The following is a 25,795-nucleotide window of genomic DNA, read 5'->3' as shown; positions in this document are numbered from 1 at the left end:
CATCTCAGGGATTAGCCTTGGAACAGTTAGTCTTTCTCTTTTCAGAAGCCAGAGGGAGAACTGGAGGAGTTGTGCACTGAAGTCCTATTGGCTCTGGGGTTCCAGTCTCCAGGAATAGTCATCTTCAAGCTGTGGGACAGATGGCATTTGAACAACCTGCCCCCAAACGGTCTCCTGGTTGCAGTGGGGAGACTCATCTTCTGCCAGGGTATAGATCCCTATTGTGGAAGAGTTAGTCTGAGAAGAGGATAGGGCCAGCAGGGGGTGGGGGCATTGTATTTATTCTAGACTAGCTTTATCCTCCTGATTCCTCTCATTGGACATCTCCATTTAGTTCAGTCATGGGGTGTATGTGTAGATGGGAAGGGGACAAACTAGGTCCCTATTGGGCTACTGGGAACTCAGGAGGGAGTTTCTGGAGACCAAGAATGGCAGAGTAGGACATATTAGGGCATGAGAGACTGTGGAGCTGGAGAGAAGACTCCAGGTGGAGAGAGAAGGCAGAATAGAGTGGTGGGGTGGGGCAAAGGAGGAAGCAAGGAGTGGTTTACGTAAGGGAACCTTAAGTTTTGAATTTGATGAGAGGCTTGGAAGGTAATAGTGTAGCAGGATGAGGCCAAGAATCACCATACAATCTCTATCCTGGTGGCTATTGGTGATGGCAGTGGCTCTCTTACTCATTCCACTCCCCTCTCCCAATCACAAAGTATGAAAAAATAATCAAGTCACCAGCCTATGACAGTGACTTCCCTTTACCACTTGGAACTGGGGCCAAAGAGAATCTGGGGGAAGTCAGCTGACCTTCTGGGCATTAAGATAAAAATGACAAGGCATGTGGTTTAGGCTGCACAGCAAGCTCAGAGGACACAGTAACAGAAATTGGAAATGTGTATCCTGATATAATCAGGACAAATGTTTTCACATCCACTTCAGACATCATCTCTCTTTATTTCCTTAAGGGACCTTGGAAGGGAGTGTTCATGCCTAGGCTGTACCAATATCTTGTGTCTGTATGCTGTGCTAACATCCATTATTGAGCTTAATCTTCCCAGCAGCCCTGTGCAGCAGTCACATCAGGAATTGTAGTCCTATTTAACAGTCGAAGAAGCTGAAACTCAGATAAATTAAGTAACTTGCTCCAGGTTGCCCAGACTCTGGAGGCAGAGCTAGGATCAGAACCCAGGTCTCCTGCCTCCCAATCTATAGAGTTTCCTACACTAAGGCTAGGATGCACCCCTCCCTGGGCTAGGGATGTTTTTCTTGTACTATCTCTCTTAGGTGCAGACCCCTACATTGGTGTCACATGGGAATATATCCTGCACCTTCTGAGGATGGCCCAAAAGGAGGATGACATGTTGGCAGTATGTCATGGTGAGGATTAGGAGGGTCTGGGGAAGACTCTACTGGAATAAGGGAGAGAGGAAAGAAGGGAAGAATGAGACTGGGTCCCTCTGAATATGGATCCCAGAAGGCTGGGGAGGGGCAGGAAATGTCTGAGAGCAGCTGCTTTTCTCCATCTGACTTTTCTTCGCCTGATCTGGGGCAAGGACCAAGTTTGATTAGGGATGCTGTGGGTGTAGACAGCCTCAACCACTTTCCCTTTCCCTGCTGTGTGGACAAAGTGTGGTCAGAAAAGAGAGATAGTTGGGAAGATGGTGGATGGGTTGGTGTTTCCCAGCACAGGACACCACAGACCCTTTTAGAGTTGGGGATGAGAAGACTGTGCCCACATGTATGTATGTTTCGTTTTGTGGGAAAGGAAAGGTGATGTGCAGCTCAAACTCCCTGTAACCCTCATAGTGCTCAAAGGATTGGTCATCAGTGCCCGGAAACATCTGGATCTGGGTACTAAGAATGATGAAATAATGGACATCACACAAGAGGCGCTGTCCATCAAGGCTTACCTCACCCTTCGGGTTCTCTTCAATCGTTGGTCCCTGAGGAGCAACAACAAGGTGGGATTGTAGATAGCAGGGGCTGGATGCATGGGCTGAAGGAGTAAGTCTTGAATCAAAGATGGGACAGGGCCATGTCTAGCCACTTATTGGTGGGAGGATAACTTAAATGGCTCTTCCAAAAGAGCAGGGTGATTCTCCTCATGTTCCTCTTCCCATTCTCCTTAAAAGGGTACTATCAGAAAACTCCACTGTCTATTCACATAATATGTATGCAATTAAGCAACCTTACATTTACTGATTACCATCATTTGCTAGGCACTGTGCTAAACCTTGCAGATACAAAGAGGACTAAGGCAAAGCCTCTAAAGGATTATCTTGCCTTCATCCCTGAGCTGAGGCAAGTTTGTTGTGTTTCCTTGGGCACAGGTGACAGAGGAAGCTCTGGTGATAATTGGCCATCTCTTCTTCCTCATTCCACCATCCAAACTCAAGAATCAAGTGAACCGTTTAACCCGATGGTTAATGACTTTGATGTCTGCAAAAGTGGCACCTTTCTACATTTCCCAGGTGATTGGAATGGGGTGAGAAGATAATTTAATGGGTTTATGCTTTCCATGTTTACTGAGTAATTAATGCTGGGGTTGGCAGAGCACGGCCCACAGGCCAAATCCAGCCTGAAACTTGTTTTTGTAAAGTGAGGTTTTGTTGGAATTCTGCCACTCCCATTTTGTTTTTTTGTTTTTTTTTTTGTTTTGTTTTTGTTTTTGTTTTTTTTTACTTTCACTTCTCTTCTCACCTTTTTTTTTTTTTAATATATGAAATTTATTGTCAAATTGGTTTCCATACAACACCCAGTGCTCATCCCAAAAGGTGCCCTCCTCAATACCCATTACCCACCCTCTCCTCCCTCCCACCCCCATCAACCCTCAGTTTGTTCTCAGTTTTTAACAGTCTCTTATGCTTTGGCTCTCTCCCACTCTAACCTCTTTTTTTTTTTTTTCTTTTTTCCTCCCCCTCCCCCATGGGTTCCTGTTAAGTTTCTCAGGCTCCACATAAGAGTGAAACCATTTGGTATCTGTCTTTCTCTGTATGGCTTATTTCACTTAGCATCACACTCTCCAGTTCCATCCACGTTGCTACAAAAGGCCATATTTCATTTTTTCTCATTGCCACGTAGTATTCCATTGTGTATATAAACCACAATTTCTTTATCCATTCATCAGTTGATGGACATTTAGGCTCTTTCCATAATTTGGCTATTGTTGAGAGTGCTGCTATGAACATTGGGGTACAAGTGCCCCTATGCATCAGTACTCCTGTATCCCTTGGATAAATTCCTAGCAGTGCTATTGCTGGGTCATAGGGTAGGTCTATTTTTAATTTTCTGAGAAACCTCCACACTGCTTTCCAGAGCGGCTGCACCAATTTGCATTCCCACCAACAGTGCAAGAGGGTTCCCGTTTCTCCACATCCTCTCCAGCATCTATAGTCTCCTGATTTGTTCATTTTGGCCACTCTGACTGGCGTGAGGTGATACCTGAGTGTGGTTTTGATTTGTATTTCCCTGATAAGGAGCGACGCTGAACATCTTTTCATGTGCCTGTTGGCCATCTGGATGTCTTCTTTAGAGAAGTGTCTATTCATGTTTTCTGCCCATTTCTTCACTGGGTTATTTGTTTTTCGGGTGTGGAGTTTGGTGAGCTCTTTATAGATTTTGGATACTAACCCTTTGTCTGATATGTCATTTGCAAACATCTTTTCCCATTCCGTTGGTTGCCTTTTAGTTTTGTTGGTTGTTTCCTTTGCTGTGCAGAAGCTTTTTATCTTCATAAGGTCCCAGTAATTCACGTTTGCTTTTAATTCCCTTGCCTTTGGGGATGTGTCGAGTAAGAGATTGCTACGGCTGAGGTCAGAGAGGTCTTTTCCTGCTTTCTCCTCTAAGGTTTTGATGGTTTCCTGTCTCACATTCAGGTCCTTTATCCATTTTGAGTTTATTTTTGTGAATGGTGTGAGAAAGTGGTCTAATTTCAACCTTCTGCATGTTGCTGTCCAGTTCTCCCGGCACCATTTGTTAAAGAGGCTGTCTTTTTTCCATTGGATGTTCTTTCCTGCTTTGTCAAAGATGAGTTGGCCATACGTTTGTGGGTCTAGTTCTGGGGTTTCTATTCTATTCCATTGGTCTATGTGTCTGTTTTTGTGCCAATACCATGCTGTCTTGATGATGACAGCTTTGTAGTAGAGGCTAAAGTCTGGGATTGTGATGCCTCCTGCTTTGGTCTTCTTCTTCAAAATTCCTTTGGCTATTCGGGGCCTTTTGTGGTTCCATATGAATTTTAGGATTGCTTGCTCTAGTTTCGAGAAGAATGCTGGTGCAATTTTGATTGGGATTGCATTGAATGTGTAGATAGCTTTGGGTAGTATTGACATTTTGACAATATTTATTTTTCCAATCCATGAGCAGGGAATGTCTTTCCATTTCTTTAAATCTTCTTCAATTTCCTTCATAAGTTTTCTATAGTTTTCAGCATACAGATCCTTTACATCTTTGGTTAGATTTATTCCTAGGTATTTTATGCTTCTTGGTGCAATTGTGAATGGGATCAGTTTCTTTATTTGTCTTTCTGTTGCTTCATTGTTAGTGTATAAGAATGCAACTGATTTCTGTACATTGATTTTGTATCCTGCAACTTTGCTGAATTCATGTATCAATTCTAGCAGACTTTTGGTGGAGTCTATCGGATTTTCCATGTATAATATCATGTCATCTGCAAAAAGCGAAAGCTTAACTTCATCTTTGCCAATTTTGATGCCTTTGATTTCCTTTTGTTGTCTGATTGCTGATGCTAGAACTTCCAGCACTATGTTAAACAACAGCGGTGAGAGTGGGCATCCCTGTCGTGTTCCTGATCTCAGGGAAAAAGCTCTCAGTTTTTCCCCATTGAGGATGATGTTAGCTGTGGGCTTTTCATAAATGGCTTTTATGATGTCTAAGTATGTTCCTTCTATCCCGACTCTCTCAAGAGTTTTTATTAAGAAAGGGTGCTGGATTTTGTCAAAGGCCTTTTCTGCATCGATTGACAGGATCATATGGTTCTTCTCTTTTTTTTTTGTTAATGTGATGTATCACGTTGATTGATTTGCGAATGTTGAACCAGCCCTGCATCCCAGGAATGAATCCCACTTGATCATGGTGGATAATTCTTTTTATATGCCGTTGAATTCGATTTGCTAGTGTCTTATTGAGAATTTTTGCATCCATATTCATCAGGGATATTGGCCGGTAGTTCTCTTTTTTTACTGGGTCTCTGTCTGGTTTAGGAATCAAAGTAATACTGGCTTCATAGAATGAGTCTGGAAGTTTTCCTTCCCTTTCTATTTCTTGGAATAGCTTGAGAAGGATAGGTATTATCTCTGCTTTAAACGTCTGGTAGAACTCCCCTGGGAAGCCATCTGGTCCTGGACTCTTATTTGTTGGGAGATTTTTGATAACCGATTCAATTTCTTCGCTGGTTATGGGTCTGTTCAAGCTTTCTATTTCCTCCTGATTGAGTTTTGGAAGAGTGTGGGTGTTCAGGAATTTGTCCATTTCTTCCAGGTTGTCCAATTTGTTGGCATATAATTTTTCATAGTATTCCCTGATAATTGTTTGTATCTCTGAGGGATTGGTTGTAATAATTCCATTTTCATTCATGATTTTATCTATTTGGGTCATCTCCCTTTTCTTTTTGAGAAGCCTGGCTAGAGGTTTGTCAATTTTGTTTATTTTTTCAAAAAACCAACTCTTGGTTTCATTGATCTGCTCTACAGCTTTTTTAGACTCTATATTGTTTATTTCTGCTCTGATCTTTATTATTTCTCTTCTTCTGCTGGGTTTAGGCTGCCTTTGCTGTTCTGCTTCCATTTCCTTTAGGTGTGCTGTTAGATTTTGTATTTGGGATTTTTCTTGTTTCTTGAGATAGGCCTGGATTGCAATGTATTTTCCTCTCAGGACTGCCTTCTCTGCGTCCCAAAGCGTTTGGATTGTTGTATTTTCATTTTCGTTTGTTTCCATATATTTTTTAATTTCTTCTCTAATTGCCTGGTTGACCCACTCATTCGTTAGTAGGGTGTTCTTTAACCTCCATGCTTTTGGAGGTTTTCCAGACTTTTTCCTGTGGTTGATTTCAAGCTTCATAGCATTGTGGTCTGAAAGTATGCATGGTATAATTTCAATTGTGGTAAACTTATGAAGGGCTGTTTTGTGACCCAATATATGATCTATCTTGGAGACTGTTCCATGTGCACTCAAGAAGAAAGTATATTCTGTTGCTTTGGGATGCAGAGTTCTAAATATATCTGTCAAGTCCATCTGATCCAATGTCTCATTCAGGGCCCTTGTTTCTTTATTGATCGTGTGTCTAGATGATCTATCCATTTCTGTAAGTGGGGTGTTAAAGTCCCCTGCAATTACCACATTCTTATCAATAAGGTTGCTTATGTTTATGAGTAGTTGTTTTATATATTTGGGGGCTCCGGTATTCGGCGCATAGACATTTATAATTGTTAGCTCTTCCTGATGGATAGACCCTGTAACTATTATATAATGTCCTTCTTCATCTCTTGTTATAGCCTTTAATTTAAAGTCTAGTTTGTCTGATATAAGTATGGCTACTCCAGCTTTCTTTTGGCTTCCAGTAGCATGATAAATAGTTCTCCATCCCCTCACTCTCAATCTAAAGGTGTCCTCAGGTCTAAAATGAGTCTCTTGTAGACAGCAAATAGATGGGTCTTGTTTTTTTATCCATTCTGATACCCTATGTCTTTTGGTTGGCGCATTTAATCCATTTACATTCAGTGTTATTATAGAAAGATACGGGTTTAGAGTCATTGTGATGTCTGTATGTTTTATGCTTGTAGTGATGTCTCTGGTACTTTGTCTCACAGGGTCCCCCTTAGGATCTCTTGTAGGGCTGGTTTAGTGGTGACAAATTCCTTCAGTTTTTGTTTGTTTGGGAAGACCTTTATCTCTCCTTCTATTCTAAATGACAGACTTGCTGGATAAAGGATTCTCGGCTGCATATTTTTTCTGTCTAGCACACTGAAAATCTCGTGCCAATTCTTTCTGGCCTGCCAAGTTTCAAAAGAGAGATCCGTCACGAGTCTTATAGGTCTCCCTTTATATGTGAGGGCACGTTTACCCCTTGCTGCTTTCAGAATTTTCTCTTTATCCTTGTATTTTGCCAGTTTCACTATGATATGTCGTGCAGAAGATCGATTCAAGTTACGTCTGAAGGGAGTTCTCTGTGCCTCTTGGATTTCAATGCCTTTTTCTTTCCCCAGTTCAGGGAAGTTCTCAGCTATTATTTCTTCAAGTACCCCTTCAGCACCTTTCCCTCTCTCTTCCTCCTCTGGGATACCAATTATGCGTATATTATTTCTTTTTAGTGTATCACTTAGTTCTCTAATTTTCCCCTCATACTCCTGGATTTTTTTATCTCTCTTTTTCTCAGCTTCCTCTTTTTCCATAACTTTATCTTCTAGTTCACCTATTCTCTCCTCTGCCTCTTCAATCCGAGCCGTGGTGGTTTCCATTTTGTTTTGCATTTCATTTAAAGCGTTTTTCAGCTCCTCGTGACTGTTCCTTAGTCCCTTGATCTCTGTAGCAAGAGATTCTCTGCTGTCCTCTATACTGTTTTCAAGCCCGGCGATTAATTTTATGACTATTATTCTAAATTCACTTTCTGTTATATTATTTAAATCCTTTTTGATCAGCTCATTAGCTGTTGTTATTTCCTGGAGATTCTTCTGAGGGGAATTCTTCCGCTTGGTCATTTTGGATAGTCCCTAGCGTGGTGAGGACCTGCAGGGCACTTCCCCTGTGCTGTGGTGTATAACTGGAGTTGGTGGGCGGGGCCGCACTCCGACCTGATGTCTGCCCCCAGCCCACCGCTGGGGCCACACTCAGACTGGTGTGTGCCTTCTCTTCCCCTCTCCTAGGGGCGGGATTCACTGTGGGGTGGCGTGGCCCGTCTGGGCTACTTGCACACTGCCAGGCTTGTGATGCTGGGGATCTGGCGTATTAGCTGGGGTGGGTAGGCAAGGTGCACAGGGGCAGGAGGGGCAGGCTTAGCTCGCTTCTCCTTAGGTGATCCACTTCAGGAGGGGCCCTGTGGCAGCAGGAGGGAGTCAGATCCGCTGCCGGCGGTTTGGCTCCGCAGAAGCACAGAGTTGGGTGTTTGCGCGGAGCGAGGAAGTTCCCTGGCAGGAACTGGTTCTCTCTGGGATTTTGGCTGGGGGATGGGCAGGGGAGATGGCGCTGGCGAGAGCCTTTGTTCCCCACCAAGCTGAGCTCTGTCGTCCGGGGGCTCAGCAGCTCTCCCTCCCTTTGTCCTCCAGCCTTCCCGCTTTCCGAGCAGAGCCGTTAACTTATGACCTCCCAGCCGCTAAGTCGCGCTTGCTGTCGGAACACAGTCCGTCAGGCCCCTCCGCTTTTGCAAGCCAGCCTCCGGGGCTCTGCTTGGCCGGTGAGCCGCCCCTCCGCCCCGGCTCCCTCCCGCCAGTCCGTGGAGCGCGCACCGCCTCGCCGCCCTTCCTACCCTCTTCCGTGGGCCTCTCGTCTGCGCTTGGCTCCGGCGACTCCGTTCTGCTAATCCTCTGGCGGTTTTCTGGGTTATTTAGGCAGGTGTAGGTGGAATCTAAGTGATCAGCAGGACGCGCGGTGAGCCCAGTGTCCTCCTACGACGCCATCTTCCCTCCGGTCCGCCACTCCCATTTTGAATTCATCTCACACTTTGAATCTCTCTGACTTTCCTCTTACCTCTAGACTCAGATTTAAATGGCTCATCAGAGTAGATCAAGTCCACCTGGATAATGTCCCTATTTTAAGGTCAACTGGTATGGGACTTTAATTATGTCTGCAAAATCTCTTCATATAAACACCTACATTACTGCTTGATTGAATAACTGGGAGAAAGGCCCTGGAATTTGGGGGGGGGGCATTGCTATATTCTGCCTACCTTAGAACTGTTACACCAATATTAGATATTTTTAGGAGCAGAGGACTCAGAACCACTACCCAAATTTTCTGATTGTTAAGTCCTTCTTCCATTTCAATGGCATTCCTCAAGCCAATTTCCCTCAAATTTTAATGGGGATTCTGCAAAAAGAAGATGTGTTAGTTAGCAAAATGGGTGGGAAATACTGAGTTAAAATTAAATAAATATCTTAAATGCAGGACTTCTCAGAGCTTTCAGTATGTAGGCTAATCTGGTCCTCCAAGAAGCAAATACTAACATGTGATTAGAGGTGCAAGAGATTTATTGGAGAAACATCTGTGAGAGAAAACAGGGATAGAACCAGAGAAGATTTGGAGAGCCATCGGACTATGATGTATGTCTGACCCTTGATAAGGCTAGGGAGAAGGAGGGAAGGAAGGGAAGGAGAGAGGAAAGAGAAGAAGGTTTTAGATTACAGTGCAGTTGTAAGAAAGTTTTAGTAAAGCCAACAGGGAGTCACTGAACCAAAGTTACCCGTCTTTGGTAACTTTGATGTGTTAACAGTGATGGATTTTAGAGCATGGTAGCTGCACATATTGGTCAATTATGCACCAATAGGCATCTGAGAGGCATATTTTTCAGGGTTACTAAATATGCTAATGTGCATTTGTGAATTTCAAAGAGGAGAATTTTTTTTTTGACTGCAACACACATTAACATCAAGTTTCCAGTGACTACAGTGTTCAGTCTACTGTTATGCTACCACCTCAAATACACTTTCCTTGGTATATGAAGGGATGGCCTTTCTCACACATATGCTCTGAGTTTTCCACATTAGTGGACCAGCCACACAATCTCTTGTTTAATCTCCCTTCTGGCACATGTCTCCATGTAGCCTGGTGTACGGTCTATGAATTTGGAACAAAGGTTTGCTCTATGTAGCCAATTAGCCAGTTGAAGGCTGAAATTTGTATACCAACTACTAGTCTGAAGATTATTCAGGTGGAAATTTCACCTCATGTCTTGGCTGACAGTGGAAATGTTTTGACTACTCCCTTTCTCCTTCTCATTCCTCCTCCTCCCTCTCTCCAAGGAATGGTGGTCAAGAATCAAGATAGTTATCAGCCCACAGTATAATTTTGTTTGGACATCAACTAGCACTAGCCAGCTCTATTTAAGCAAGCTGGCCCTAACTGGGAATCCATCAGGTAGATCAAAGGAGAGGAAATGTTGATTTTTTAAAATTTATCCTGCTCCTTTGAAGGCAGCCAATACTTGCAATGTTGAATTTCCCTATAGGTTTCTGTGGAATAATGAGATTATATGAAAATAAGTATAGCTTATTGGGCAAAGTGGAAGGGCAGGTCATGACTGTGTTAGGCTATGAAAGAACTAGACCCTGAGCCTTTTTTGGAAATGCCCAAGAGGGCAGTGTGAAACAATGATGACTTGGGCCATCCTTGAAGAGTAGATGTGAGGACAGAGGATTTCTTTTGAGGCTGTGGAAAGTCTGAGCTGACTTGTACTTATTCTGTCCTTATGCACACAGTGTATCTTCCAACTTATAGATGCTCTGGCTCTTAGTGGCTGTGGAGGTATAAACTTGGAATCCCAGCTGGGAAATATTATAGACATGCTGTTCAAACAGGTGAGTGTTATGGGGCTAGAAGGATTATGGGCTTGCTTTCTCTCTTCTTTGGAGGTGATGGCTACCCCAGCTCAGGTCACAACCTCCACACGATGGAGGTGTCTTTCACATGGTGACCTTAACCATACATATCAGGTTTCCCTGGAATAGGCAAATGCCTGGATTCCGGGAACTGAGTGGGATATTCTCCATGAGATAAATTGGGTACATTCTACATGTTTCTTGAAGGTCACAGACCTTTGCTGCTTCCCCCTAATCTCTGGTTAAAAGGCAGAAAGTTCAAACCACTCCATAATACCTGTGCGAAATGTCAGGCCCTCTGTTTTGCAGCCTAGAGTAGGAAGAGGAAAACTGAACATTTTGCAGAAAAGGGTTACCTTCTGTATGTTTAATTTGCTTCCCACTGTCTTCTTCCCTTTGGGGCTGGGAATGTGGATTCCTGGGTTCTGTTTTCTTGTTCTCCTTATGGCTAAGCACCACACTTTCCATGGATACATGCCTTGGTTTCCTCATCTACATTCAGGGCCCTTAGTTTCAGTCCTCCTGGGTCTGATGGCCTTGGTCTCCCCACAGCTGAGTGAAACAGTTGAGGACTCAAATCATCACTCTGTACAGAACCACAGCCTTGCCCTGAAGGCCTTCTATATCCTGAGTAAGTTACCACAGTTCCCTAACCCCAGGTATTTGTGTGGGTGGGCACTCAGGATCATTTTTTTGTCTCCTTGGACTGGACCAGGGGCCTAAGTACCCATAAGAGGCTTCCATTCTTCTAGATTAAATGCAAAGTGATCCATGTGAGCTTTGCCTGAAATTCAATGAATCTCGAAGGGTATAGACATAGCTCCATTCCCTTTACCTGAAGTTGACTTCTCTTTCTCCTTCACTGATTCCCAGCTCAGAAAGGTGATCCTGTAGGGGCTCCTGGGTGGCTCAGTCAGTTAAGGGTCCGACTTCGGCTCAGGTTGTGATCTTGCAGTTTGTGGGTTTGAGCCCCGCATTGGGCTCTGTGCTGACAGCTCAGAGCCTGGAGCCTGCTTTGTTTGGATTCTATGTCTCCCTCTCTCTCTGCCCCTCCCCCACTTATGCTCTGTTTCTCTCTCTCTCAAAAATAAACATAAAAAAATAAAAAAAAAAAGAAAGGTGATCCTGTAATTACAACACTAATCATCATGAAAAGTGTGCTGACCTATGGGAGGGCATGTGGTGGGGCTGTGGAGGGACAGAGCCCCGAGCTCAGGAAAACGATCTGGCCCTGTGCTTGGCACATGGTAAATGCTGAGTAAACACTGGCTCTCTTTTTCCCTTTTTCCTTTCTCCAATCTAAAATTTTTTTTTTTCAACGTTTATTTATTTTTGGGACAGAGAGAGACAGAGCATGAACGGGGGAGGGACAGAGAGAGAGAGGGAGACACAGAATCGGAAACAGGCTCCAGGCTCTGAGCCATCAGCCCAGAGCCTGACGCGGGGCTCGAACTCACGGACCGCGAGATCGTGACCTGGCTGAAGTCGGACGCTTAACCGACTGCGCCACCCAGGTGCCCCTCCTTTCTCCAATCTAAAGGACACTAGTTTATCTAGTTCATGGCATCAGTGGTTTGCTAAACATGATTTACTTCTACTTACCACTTGCTACTTAAACATACACTTGATTCCCTTGTATTCGCACCCTTCTGATAGCCAAGTTATATAATGATCGGGTGGTAACCTTAATACGAGAGAACGTGGAATCCAAGGATCCAGCCAAGATAATATCAACCATTCAAATTTTCACAGATGTGCTCCAGAAAGGTGAGTGGCCTGGTCCTATGGATCTTCTTTCCTATGAGAGCTCTTTTCTCTGGGAGACAGTCCCATGTAGTAGTTAAAAACTTTGTTTTAAACTCAATGTAAACTCAAAGTAAACTCAATAGGTTTAAATCTTGGCTTCACTTCTTATTAGCGTGCAAACTGTAACAGGTTGCTTTTAGTCTGTACCTCTATTTCCTCATCTGAAAATGGAGGTAATATACCTACCTTTCAGGGTTTTTAGTGAAGATTAAATGAGAAAAACATATGCGAGGTGCTTAGACCAGTTCCCACTATGCAGTCAGTTTCATAGTGATGTAGTCTATGATTGTTATCTTGGGGGAATAGATTTCAACTCCAATCAAGTGTTTGCCAAACCTTTGCTTTGTGCCTAGCACGGTGCAAGGTACTGAAAATAGACACTTACTACTCTCAAAAGAGTTCACTATCAAGCAGGGAATATAAAGTTGTTCAGATAGTGAAACAATGCAAGATAATATGTGATAGGTTGTTTAAATGTGAGCATGGTGATGTGCAATAGGAAAACAGAGAAGCTTGTCAATCCAGAGATGAGATGGGCTCTGTGCAGGAGATGCAGGCAAGGAGATTGTAACAGCAAGTTAGGAGAGGGAATTCACATAAAGAAGAACAGAAGAACAGTGGTCATAGTTCTAAAGGTTGAGATATATATGGGGCAGAGGGAGCAGCTGGAGAGGTGGATTTGTGTGGGCAGTCATAGGAAACTGGAAAGGGCTGGAGCTCAAATGCCAGCTTGATGAAAATACTGTTTTAGGTCACTCTTCAGTCTGCTTTGAAGCAAAAGTATGGTGGAAATAACCTCTAGGGATTCTAACTGGCCCTTGAATACCAGGACAGTACCTAGAATTCCTCCCAGATGTCTATCTTCTTGTGCCTCCCAAAACAACAGAGAAGGGTGGAAATTGACCCCCAGCTGCATGTCTGTCTTTTCTCTAGTGCCCCAGACAGAGAAACTGAAGAATGAGGTGATGCATTCAGTCATAATCATGATTCAGGAGGATCTCAAACCAGTGAGCAGAAAGGCTAAATGTTTGGGCTGGGAGGGCAATTGGTTTTATGAGACCTTGAAGTTGTATAAAATGGAGAGGGGGAGGTTCATGGATGAGGGGAGAGGTAAGGCACTCTTACCAAGCTCTTCATGGCCTCAGGCATTCCCATGGTTACATATGGGCTCTTCAAACCTGAGAAGGATTTGAGAAGCGGACAGGTGGTTCCAGCTATTTTCTGAGCCTTGTCAGTGGGGACACAGAGCTCTAAAGGATACTAAAAATTCAGAGGGGAAGAAGACCTCAAACATTATATCTAGCATGGGGTCTGAGAAGCCATGGTTTTAACAAGCTCTGCCAGGCTTAGAGGCAGAAACTGCTCCCAGCTCTGAATCGTGCAGGACAGGGAGAAGAGGAGCAGTGGTTTAGGGTGCCAAATGGACAACAATGACACTATCCTTAAAAACAAAGTCCTAAATATTCAGAAGGTTAATGGAGAGACTGGGATCATGAGGGCTGGGCCCTCAGGACTTGAGGGATTCATTCCTGGCTTTCTCAATGAAGGCCAGAACATGGTACTTTTCCTGGACTCCGATTTCTCCCTACCCAATACTTCTGCCAATTTCTTATCTTATATAAGGTGTGGGCAAGCTAAGTGCTTACAGTTCTCCAGGAGGATGGTAGCATCCTGGTAGCAGCTGAAATGGGCTAGAATTTGAGGGTGGAGTAAGGTGGTCAGGGTCAGTGGCTGTCATCCCCTGGAGCCCACTGAAGAGTCACATTGGGTTTGAAGTCAGGAGATCTGAGTCGCTTGAAGATACCCCTCACCTGCTCTGGTCCTCTGTGTCCTCACCTGGAATAGGAAGGGTCATACTGATGTGCCTTCCTATGTTGCCACATGATGGTCTATAAATCCCACAGGTGCGAAGGGCCCTCCTGAACTTCATCGAGATGCTGATCCAGCATGACTACTTGGCCCCGCACCAGGGGAGCATCATCATCAACTATGTCATCAAGCTCAGCGAGTCTGACTGCTCAGTGAGCAGGGTCCAGGCAGGGATCAGACAGAGGGTGGGAGCAAGAGAAGGGCAGGTTGGGAGCAGAAGGGAAAGAAGAGGAGGGTATGGTTGGCACAATGGGAATGGGCTTTGACATCTTAAACTCTGAGAGGTGAGCCAGGGGAGGCCTTGAGCCAGAAGACTCAGCTAGCACTGGTTTCAGATTAAAATATTTCCTTTTCTTATTCCAGAATGAAGAGGACATCCAACTAACGTGTTCCAAAATCCTACAGATGGTACAAACAACTAGGGTCAAAGAGGCCCCTTCATCTCCTCCTCCCCTGACTCCCCAGATCACTACCCTGACACCCAGATTGCATACTCTCTGCCTGCCTTCCACCCCCTCCCAACTCCATATAACCCTTTGTACTGTCTCTTCCACCCTCCCCACCTCTATCTGAAACCACTCAAGTGCCTGGGACTTCTCTAAGAAGTGGCTCAGTGGAGCAGAAGAGGGTCACTGGATGGTAAACCTGGAGGCCTGAGCCTGGGTCCTGTTCAGCCAGTTTCTGGCTGTAAAATCTTGAGTAAATTGCTCTCCAGGTTGCAGTTTCTCTTTCTGTAAAAAAGTTGGTGATTATTCACCCTTGCTGGTCTTAGCAATCTCTAGGGATTCTTGAAGACTCCTACGGGTTGCTGTGTGGGTCAGAGTTGAGATAGGGGCCATGGGAGGAAAAGCTGTGATTTACTCTCCCTCCCAGAGTCCCCCTCTCCCAGCAAAGCTGTCTCCTGATCACTAGCATGTCTTCTACCCTTGGGATGTTCCCCAGTGAAGGTGATTACAAGTCACACACTTCCAAATTTCAAGAAGCCCCTCTATCTAATCAAGTCCTTCCTACTGTAATTTTAATCAGGACCTTGGTTATGTTTTACCAACATGGAGTGGAAAGGGAAAGAGGGTGAGAGGGAAGGGCAGGAAATGGGCAGACTGTGTATATAAGGTCTCAAATGCCCCTCCAGGAAAGGAAGACAAAGCCATGGGGTTGGAGAACTTATGGTTGGGGCTAATTTGGGGCTTGACATTGAATCCCTTGCCACATCTTACTAGGTAACCTTGCCCAAACTGATCACCTTGGTATGCCAGCCCAGCAACACCTTGGCCTTCGTGCCCCTGAGTAAGATGGCCACGAAAATGGCTCTGAGGGCCCGTTCCCTGGGCCAGGTTCCCTACCTCAGCAGCTTTCACCTCAGGCGTAAGTACACGGTGGGGAAGACTGTGGAGAGAGGTCAACTGTGAAAGCACAGGCTGCCACAGGCAGGGAGAGTGGGGGCAGGAGACAGGGTGAGATTCTGAAGGGGCGGTGGGTGTAGGGACAGGGTGCAGATCTGCAGGGCTATGGTTGTGAGCCTGAGCCATGATGGAGGAGGTAGGCAAAGGGTTAGCACAGCAGATTGATGCCATTTGGCCCTTCACATGAATGAAAAGGGGATTTCTCTGGGAGACAGGCAACCCCAGACACAAATCCTTCTTGCCTTTATTCCTCATCTTGAAACACTGGAGTGGAGATGTAAGAATATTGTTGTTAATTACAAAGTAATGTGTACACAGACATTCCTGACCCTTTGCCCCGATTCTGAGCATTACTCTTTGTTCACCCCTTCTTGACCTCGAGTCCCAGTGGGAGTCAGAATTGGGGTGAGGATATCTGTTCAGCACATTACTTGGGGTATGTATGTGTGCTTGTGTGTTTGGAAAATAAGCATTCTTTATTAGGGTTTAAAAGGTGGAAAGGTAACAAATTACTTTCCCAGTGTTGAGAGTTCTGATTATAATCCATATGAACAATAGATATTTAAAATATGGACCTAGGATTTTCAAATATGAAAGTCTACGCTCAATAAAATGTATACCTGGATTCCAACTTAGAATAGTGGGAGATGTTTTCAAGGTGTCCACTAATAGAATACACTCATGGGTAATGACCATTCACCATGCTCTGGCTAGACAATGCCAGGCTGACATAGCAGCCTTTCTTCCCTAGTTTCTCTCTCTCTCTCTATCAGAAAAAAAAACTTTTAAAATTGTGATATAGGTGACATACAGTGTTGTATTAATTTCAAGTGTACCACGTAGTGATGTGACAATTCTATACATTATGTTCACCATGATAAGTATAGTTATCATCTGTCACCACAAGTATGATTACAATATTGTTGACTATATTCCCTACTTTGTACTTTTCATCCCCATGACTTATTTCTTTTATAACTGGAAGTTTGTACCTCTTCATCCCCTTCACCTATCTTGCCCATCTCTCACCTCTGGCAACCATCTGGTTTGTTCTCTGTATTTATGATTCTGTTTCTGTTTCTATTTTTCTTTGTTCATTTGATTTGTTTTGTAGATTCCACATAAAAGTGAAATCATATGGTATTTGTCTTTTTCTGTTGTGCTTATTTCACTTAGTATTATACCCCCTAGGTCCATCCATGTTGTCATAAATGGTGAGATAATCATTCTTTTTTATAGCTGAATAATATTCCTGTGTGTGTGTGTGTGTGCGCGCGCGCGCGTGTGCGCACGCATCTGTTTTATGCTGGAAATGGTTTGTTTTGAGGCTGAGTCAAAATGTCAAAATCCCCATGGCAATGGCACCAATGCTCACTCTCCACTTTGCTTTTTGTCCTCCACTAAAGAATGGATAGTGGGCTGCTGGGAATGGGGGGCTGGAGGTTGGGCATCCTGGAGCTGGCACTGACTCTGTCCTATTCTCTTATCCTCTTTTAACTCAGCTACCCAGTTCATCTCCCCACAGAAACTCCTGACCCATCTTGTGGTAAGTGATGAATGAATGGGATGAATACTACCTTACCATCCATCCTTCCATCCATCCATCTATCCGTCCATCTCCCCATTCTACAAATAGTTGAGTACCACTGTATTCCAGGCATTGTGCTGGGCAAGGAATAAAGGGTAGGGCCAAAGATCATAGAGACTTTGGGGAGAGGTGATCCAGGCCAAACAGCTTGGAGGAGGGAAGGAATGTGGGTTGGAGAAGACCTGGCCTGTATTCTATGTGGCCTTATTGTGAGCTGTTCTCTGTTGATCTTAGACATGGCTTTCTGGATCTCATTTTCTCAGCAAGTATGTTTTGAGTTTCTCTATTTGCCCAGACATTATGTTATAGACATTATGTATACTTGGAAAGACAAGGTGTAGAACTGCTCTTGAAGTGTTCACAGTCTTAGTGGGAAAGACAAGCCTGGGAATAACTACCCATAATGCAGTGTGATAAATGTTAGTAGAGGAATACATGGGGTGCATTGGGATCTTAGAAGAGTGATGGGCTGATTTGGTCTCCAGGAATCAAAGAAGGCATCACCGAGGAGGCAACGTTTTGAGAGCATCTTGCAGAACATGTAGTTCACAGGTGGAAAAGAATGGGAAGGTCTAAGCTTCAGCTCTACCATTCAATGGATTTGTTCTTATTTTCTTCCTACTTTTCCCTTAAATCCATTCTCTGCCTCCTGCTCGCTTCTCTTGTTTCTCAGATGTTTTCCCTGAAGCCCTATAGAGAAGGGGAGTTTGGTGTAAGCTCTCTAAGGCTACTATATGCCCTGCATCCTATCACCTCCCTGCACCCCGTTATCAACTCGAATGTGGGCCAGCTGTGGATGACGGAGATCCCACAGATGTTGCAGATGCTGGATGGTGAGGGGTTGGCTGCAAGGTGGGAGAAATGGAGCTGGGGCAGGGGGGCAGACTCCAGAAGAGATGAAGTCCCGAGGTACAGGATGGATCTTCCTTGGGGTGAGGAGAACCAGGACCAGTCTCTCTGTCTTTCTGAGATGCCATTTGGGTAGGTCTGCTTCTTGGACCATGTTCTGCACTGAGTAGATATGCAGTCCAGAATTCTGTGGCTCCAGAGTTCCCAGAATGCCCCTTCTTGTGGGCAGAGGATCAGGGAAGAGTGTGGGCTTTGGAACCAGAGAGACCCAGGTTGGTATCCTTGTTCTAACACTTGCCTGCTGGGTACGTTTGACCTTTGAAAAGTCATACATTTCCTGGAGCCTCTGAAAGTGGGAGAATAGTTATATTGTGGGGTCATGGTGAAAATTAAATGTGATGATGGGCATAAGGCCCCTGGAATAGTGTCCAGATGTTGGTTCTTTTTCCCTATCTGGGGCCTTCTGGTCAGACAGATCATGCTTTCTCCTTTCCTAGATCACACTGAGAAGAGCCTGAATCAGGAGGAGTGGGAAGGCAGGCTGCTCCAGGTGAGCACCGTATGAGACATTCCTCCCTCCACACTTGCCTTCTTTCTCCTCCTTAGGATCTGAGGGAGACCCCCCAGAGACTGAGACATGATCAAGAGACCTCCCTACTCAAGAAAACCTATTTCTGGGGAATCCTTGGCTCCTGACCTCTGCATCAGAGTCTCTGACTATATCCTAAACCTTAATTTACCTTCCACACCCTCAAAGTCCGACTGTCAAGAGAGAGTAAGGAAATGGGGCCCTAGCTTTGTGATCTTGGGCAAGTTATTTAGCCTTTGCCAGCCTCAGCTTCTTCATCTGTAAAATAGAAATAACTCCTATCTCTCATAATTGAATAGGATAATATAGGAGAGAGAGAGAGCCTTGTAGACTATAGTTTCACATACATAATTGGCATTACCATCATTGTTGCTATATTGTCATTCTCAGTCCTAACCCCCTCTGTATATTTCAGCTCCTCCCCATTTCTTGAGCTCTTTTTTCATATTTACAGACCATGTCCCCTTGTCTCTTGCTTCTTTCTGACCCACGTCCATGAGGCAGAAAATCCCGGCCACTGCTCTGTGTGGTCCTTTTCTCCCTTTTTACTCAGTTTTCAAGTCAGTCATTATTGGCTATCGATGATGACAGCTGGCTGGAGCAACTCATTAAGGTTGTCTTGGAGAGGATAAATTATTTCAGCGATGATGATGAGGAGGAGAAGGTAGGGGTGTGTGTGTGTGTGTGTGTGTGTGTGTGTGTGTGTGTGTGTGTCTGCGTGCATGGCACACTACACGGCTGGGGGTGGTAGTTGCAAAGAGACAAATGGGGGGGTGGAGCTTGGGGGGAGGGAATACAGAAATGTACATGAAGTACAGGTCTTGGGGGAAAAGCAAACCCATGTTTCTTGGTCCTGGGGAAGGGAGGGTTGGGGAGGACATGGAGCTGGTGGTCACACAGGAACAGCAGAAATATCAGTGTCTTACATTTGCTTAGTGTTTTGGGTTTTATTAAGAACTTTGCCATTTGTTGCCAGTAGTTCAGAAGAACTCCCAGTAGTTCAGAAGTAACAGATTAGATCTGGTATTTGGGTGCAGTGGAAAGATTATTGACCTAACAGTCACATTTAAGCAAGTTAATTCAAGTAATATTCGAGGGCATACCATGGATCAGGCACTGTGCATGATGTTGGGACTGCAGAGCTGAGTAAGGAGGAAGGGCTCCTTTGCTCACAGAGTTCAAGGTCTATGCTGGTGAAGTCTTTGTTTCTGTCCCGGCTTTTCCTGTGTTCCGGGTGTAATCTGGGTCAGGTGTCTCAGCCTTCGTGAAATTTCAGTTGACTCACTTGGGAAGTAGCAATAAACTCCTACAGCACAGGAGAGTGGGTGAATATAGACAACAACATCTGTGCAGTTGCTCTGTAAATTCAACAGACCAAATAACCAGACAGCTCAATCCAGAGGGACTCAGAGTTTTACACAAATTATAGGTAAAATTGACACCTGATTCCAGGTTTCTTGATTTTTAATCTTATTTTCTTATCACTGAGCAACACTTTACTTGGGCTTTGGGGGGTCTCCAGGGAAGAGGCCCTATTTCCAAGACTGATTATTAGCTCTCTAATTATTAATAAATATTTATGAAGCACCTGCTATATGCAAAGTTTCGTGGGTGGTAAAATGAAGCAAGCAGGAATTCTGATCTTATCAATAAAGTTATTAAAAATATGTACTAAATGCTCACAGCACAGGAGGCATGAATTAGGCATAGAGTACTCATATAAAAGACACAGACTCTGCCTTCAGGAAATCATTGTCTGCTTGAGCAGACAGAGGACAGAGTGGACAATTACAATAAGTGTGGTAAGCATCAGGATCAAAATGTGCACTGTTTGCTTGGGAACACAGAGGGCAGCTGTTTACTTGGCCTGTGGGCACTGGCCAGAGAAGCTTTCTCAAAGGCGGTCCACCATCTCAGTTCACTCATGACTGTTCTGGTTTTAGCTCTGAAAGTCCAGCATATTAGGAAATACCTCAGTCCTGGGAAAACTGAGAAGATCATCACTCTAGAGAAGAATAAATAGGTCTGGGAAGAGTAATCATTTGTCAGCTGACCAGAGAAGCAGTTTGCCTTAGGTCAGGTTTCATAGAAGCAGAGCCTAAGGTGGGGGTCCTTGTCAAGTGATTTAGCAAGAAAGTGCTCTCAGGAGAAGCTGATAAAGTAAAGGAAGCATGATAGGAAGGGGAGAGGTTAAGTAAGGATATGGGGAGCCCTGGATGGAAACTATACTGCAGAGTCTACCCTGTTAGAGACAGGTGAGGGGGGCTTTTGTACTTCCCCACCCCTCCACCTCTCTGTCACTTCCATAGTTGGTATGGGGCAGGGATGGGAGAGAGAAGAATGTAACTCTCAGGCACCTCCACGCAAAGAGGCCCAAAAAGGCTGCAGGTAGGAACTGCTCATGATGGTGCCTGCAGTCAGGGAAGGGAAGGAACCCTTGAGTCTGGCCAAAGCACTAAAGGCATCTGCTAGGGGAAGAAAAGGTGTCCACAGACAGGAGGTTTTAGGGGGAGAGTTGAAACATTCACTGAACATCTGGTATATCCTATTTGTCTACTGTGTCAGGCACTGTGTTAGCACTGGAGTTGAGCAATGAACCAGACACGCACTGCTCCTGAGCTTTATTCTCATTGGAGATGAGAGCATGGGGCAAGTTAAGAACTAACCTAACAAATACATTAACAAGATAATTAGCAGTTGTGATGAAGCTTTGAATGAAAGAAGCAGGATGGTGAGCTGGAGAGGAATTTAGGAGGTCAGGGAAGGCTCACTGAGCCAGGATCAGAAAGAGAATGAAACAGCATTTTGAAGAGCCCAGGGAAGATTCCAGACAGAGAAATAGGAAATATAGAAACCCTGAGGCAGGAAAGCGGGTGAGTACGTAAATATGAGTATTACAAGGTAGACAAAGGCAATGCACAGTAAGCAGGGATAAAGACTACTGAAATTCAGAGGAGGGAGAGATAAACATTACATAAAGATACTTTTTCGATTATGCTATGTTAATTTTAAAATTACACAAATTTAAGGAACTGTTTTTATTTTTAAAATTTTTCAAGTGAGACTTTGTTATCAAAATTTATTTTATTTTTTGTTTGTTTTTTAATTTATTTTTTCATTCAAGTATAATAGACATACAGTGTTGTATTAGTTGCAGGTGTGCAATACAGTGATTTAACAATTCTATACATTTCTCAGCGCTCATCACAATAAGTGTACTTTGTCCACCCACCGATCCCCACTCTGGCAACCAGCAGTTTGTTCTCTGTGTTTAAGAGTCTGTTTTTTTTGTTGGTCTCCTTTTTCTTTGTTCATTTGTTCTGTTTCCGAAATTCCACATATGAGTGAAATCATATGGTATTTGTCTTTCTCTATTTCATCTAACATTATACCCTCTAGATCCATCCATGGTGTTGCAAATGGCAAGATTTAATTCTTTTTATGACTGAGTAATATTCTATTCCACATCTTTATCCATTCATCTATCAATGCACAGTGTTGCTTCCATATCTTGGCTATTATAAATAATTCTGCAATAAACATAGGAGTGAATATATCTTTTTGAGTTAGTGTTTTCATTTTCTTTCGGTAAATACCCAGGAGTGGACTTGCTGGACCATATGGTTAGTCTATCTTTAATTTTTTGAGGAGCTTCCATACTGTTTTCCACAGTGGCTGCACCAGTTTGCATTCCCACCAACAGTGCACAAGGGTTCCTCCCCCCCACCCCCCATCCCCACAAACTCTTGTTATTCCTGGTGTTTTTTATTTTAGCCATTCTGGCAGGTGTAAAATGATATTTTTTTGTGGTTTTGAATTTTCACTTCCCTGATAATTAGTGATGTTGAATATCTTTTCATATGTCTACTTGCCATCTATATGTCTTCTTAGGAAAGATGTCTATTCAGGTTGTCTGACCATTTTTTAATTGAATTATTTGCTTTTTTGATGTCGAGTTGTATAAGTTCTTTATATATTCTGGATATTAACCCTTTACCAAATACATCATTTGCAAATATCTTCTCCCATTCAATAGGTTGAATTTTTGTTTTGTTGATGGTTTCTTTCACTCTGCAGAAACTTTTTGTTTTGGTGTATTTCCAGTAGATTAATTTTGCTTTTGTTTCCTTTGCCTGAGGAGACCTATCTACAAAAATGTTTCTATGGCTGATGTCAAAGAAATTGCTACCTATTATTTCTTTTAGGAATTTTATGGTTCCAACTCTCACATTTATGTCTTTAACCTATTTTATTTTTGTGTATGGTGTAAGAAAGTGGTTCAGTTTCATTCTTTTACATGTAGCTATCCAGTTTTCCCAATTTCATGTGTTGAAGAGACTTTTTCCCATTGTATATTTCTGTCTCCTTTGTCATAGATTACTTGACCATAAAAGCATGGGTTTATTTCCAGACTATATTCTGTTCCATTGATTTATGTGTCTCTTTTTGTGCCAGTACCATGCTGTTTTGATTACTACAGATTTGTAGTGAAGTTTGAAACCTGGGATTGTAATACCTTTTGTTCTTCTTCTTCAAGATTGCTTTGCCTATTCAGGGTTTTTTTTTTTTATTTGGTTTGGCTTGTTTGTTTTTTATAATTCCACACAATTTTTAGGATTGTTCTACTTCTATGAAAAATGCTGTTGGTACTTTGATGGGAGTTGCATTAAATTTGTAGGTTGCTTTGGGTAGTATAGACATTTTAACAATATTGGTTCTTCCAATCCATGAACATGGAAGATCTTTCCATTTGTTTATGGCCCTGATACCAAAGTTAGATAAAGGCATTACAAAAAAGGAAAACCACAGGACAATATCTCTGATGAACATAGATGCAAAAATGCTCAACAAAATATTAGCAAACAGAATCCAACAATACATTTTAAAAAATCATTCACCATGATCAAGTAGGATTTAGTGCAGGGATGCAAGAGTGGTTCAATATTCACAAATCAATCAACAATACATCACATTAACAAAAGAAAAGATAAAAACCATATGATCATCTCAATACATGCAGAAAAAGCATTTGACAAAGTACAATATCCATTCATGGCTAAAACTCTCAACGAAGTAAGTTTAGAGAGAATATACCTCAACATAATGAAAGCCATATATGAAAAACCTACAGTTAACATCACACTCAATGGTGAAAAACTGAGAGCTTTTACCTTAAGATCAAGAATAAGACAAGGATGTCCACTCTTACCACATTTATTCAACATTAGAACTGGAAGTTCTAGCCACAGCAACCAGACAAGAAAAAGAAGTAAAAGCCATCCAAATTGGCAAGTAAGTAGTAAAACTTTCACTATTTGCAGATAACATGATACTATGCACAGAAAATCCTAAAGACTCCACCAAAAAACTGCTAGAACTGATAAATGAAATCAGTAAAGGATACAAAAGTAATATACAAAAATCTGTTGCATTTCTATACACTTAATGAAGCATCAGAAAGAGAAATTAAGAAAACAGTCTCATTTACAATTGCACCAAAAATAATAAAATTGCTAGGAATAAACTTAACCAAGGAGGTGAAAACTGTAAAACATTGAAGTAAGGAACTTTTCATTTCCTAGCTGGAAATGGGAAGTATGTGGATCAGGGAAAGTCCCTAAAGGGATGATCCATACCCTAAGAGTTTGAGAAATTAGAAATACAGCTTTCTCTTAACTCTAGTTTGAGTCCCTGCTCTGTAGGATTACTACCTTATCCAGATGCGCCCCCCGCCCCAGAACAAGAGGGCCTGTGTGGAGGATGGGGCATTGGGGGAAGGTGCTGGCTGACAGTTACAAAGCCAGTTTGGGAAATGTCTATTCCCCAGGCTACCCTAAGCTTATTCCAAGCTATGCATAGCCTTTCACCTCTACCCTTTCACCTCTCCTAGGCTTTTCTATATAAATTCTTTGGCTTCACCCTGCGGACCTCGAGGAATATAAAAATGGTGCAGATGATGCTCTCCGCCATCCTACAAACTGTCCATGAAGAGCTGCAGGAGAGGGAGGTGAGGTGGAGGAACTGGCAAAGCAGGGTGGGTGGGGGGAGCATTTTTACTTTAAAAGGCAGGATGACAAAGTGGTTAAAAGCTGGGACCTGGCAAGCTAGACAACCTGGGCTGGAATCCTAGCTCTACCACTTTATAGCTGTGTGCCCTTGGGCAAGTTACTTACTATTATTATTTTATTTTCTGAATCACTTCAGGAAGTTGCAGTCATGATGCATGCATATTTACCCCTAAATACCTCAGGATGTACTACCTAAAAATAACAATATTCCCTTATATAATCAAAGCACAATGATCAAAATTAGGAAGTTAACATTGCTACAGTACTAGCAAATTATCTATCTAATTATCTAATTTATACAGCTGATCTATGAAAAAGGCCAATTGTCCCACCAACATTTTTTTAGAGCAGAAGAAAAACATTTTTCCCCCTCTGGTCTGGGATCTAATTTAGAATCAGTGCATTTATTTATCAAGTATCTTTAACAATTTTTAATATGGAACAGTTCCTTAGTCTTTGTCTTTCATGATCTTGACATTTTATTTTATTTATTTTATTTATTTATTATTTTTTTAATATATGACATTTATTGTCAAATCGGTTTCCATACAACACCCAGTGCTCATCCCAAAAAATGCCCTCTTCAATACCCATCACCCACCCTGCCTTCCCTCCCACCCCCCATCAACCCTCAGTTTGTTCTCAGTTTTTAAGGGTCTCTTATGCTTTGGCTCTCTCCCACTCTAACCTCTTTTTTTTTTTCTTCCCCTCCCCCATGGGTTTCTGTTAAGTTTCTCAGGATCCACATAAGAGTGAAAACATATGGTATCTGTCTTTCTCTCTATGGCTTATTTCACTTAGCATAACACTCTCCAGTTCCATCCACATTGCTACAAAGGGCCATATTTCATTCTTTCTCATTGCCACGTAGTACTCCATTGTGTATATAAACCACAATTTCTTTATCCATTCATCCGTTGATGGACATTTAGGCTCTTCCCATAATTTGGCTATTGTTGAGAGTGCTGCTATAAACATTGGGGTACATGTGCCCCTATGCGTCAGTACTCCTGTATCCCTTGGGTAAATTCCCAGCAGTACTACTGCTGGGTCATAGGGTAGGTCTATTTTTCATTTTCTGA

The 25,795-nt window shown here is 43.1% G+C and overlaps 1 protein-coding gene across 17 annotated transcripts in view; it reads left to right on the top strand.

Moving 5' to 3' along the window:
• The window catches only part of LOC123590788 (maestro heat-like repeat-containing protein family member 1), a 95,152-nt gene that overhangs the window by 12,629 nt on the left and 56,728 nt on the right, over window positions 1-25,795 (top strand). For 13 of the 17 annotated variants that reach the window (XM_045464268.1, XM_045464267.1, XM_045464278.1 and 10 more), the window contains 16 exons: window positions 46-208; window positions 1,279-1,371; window positions 1,801-1,955; window positions 2,325-2,465; window positions 10,422-10,520; window positions 11,094-11,172; window positions 12,198-12,308; window positions 13,281-13,354; window positions 14,252-14,368; window positions 14,580-14,624; window positions 15,437-15,581; window positions 17,122-17,165; window positions 17,881-18,040; window positions 18,554-18,606; window positions 19,199-19,309; window positions 24,536-24,652. In XM_045464268.1, the coding sequence (XP_045320224.1) occupies window positions 46-208; window positions 1,279-1,371; window positions 1,801-1,955; window positions 2,325-2,465; window positions 10,422-10,520; window positions 11,094-11,172; window positions 12,198-12,308; window positions 13,281-13,354; window positions 14,252-14,368; window positions 14,580-14,624; window positions 15,437-15,581; window positions 17,122-17,165; window positions 17,881-18,040; window positions 18,554-18,606; window positions 19,199-19,309; window positions 24,536-24,652 (1,707 nt within the window). The remainder of the gene's footprint in view (window positions 1-45; window positions 209-1,278; window positions 1,372-1,800; window positions 1,956-2,324; window positions 2,466-10,421; window positions 10,521-11,093; window positions 11,173-12,197; window positions 12,309-13,280; window positions 13,355-14,251; window positions 14,369-14,579; window positions 14,625-15,436; window positions 15,582-17,121; window positions 17,166-17,880; window positions 18,041-18,553; window positions 18,607-19,198; window positions 19,310-24,535; window positions 24,653-25,795) is intronic. The other 4 variants (XM_045464277.1, XM_045464269.1, XM_045464270.1 and 1 more) reach the window with 4 other exon arrangements.

The sequence above is a fragment of the Leopardus geoffroyi genome, chromosome B4 (genome assembly GCF_018350155.1).
Source record: "Leopardus geoffroyi isolate Oge1 chromosome B4, O.geoffroyi_Oge1_pat1.0, whole genome shotgun sequence".
NCBI classification, from domain to species: domain Eukaryota; kingdom Metazoa; phylum Chordata; class Mammalia; order Carnivora; family Felidae; genus Leopardus; species Leopardus geoffroyi.
The sequence above is the reverse complement of the archived record's forward strand: the minus strand, read 5'-3'. Positions and strand labels throughout refer to the sequence as shown.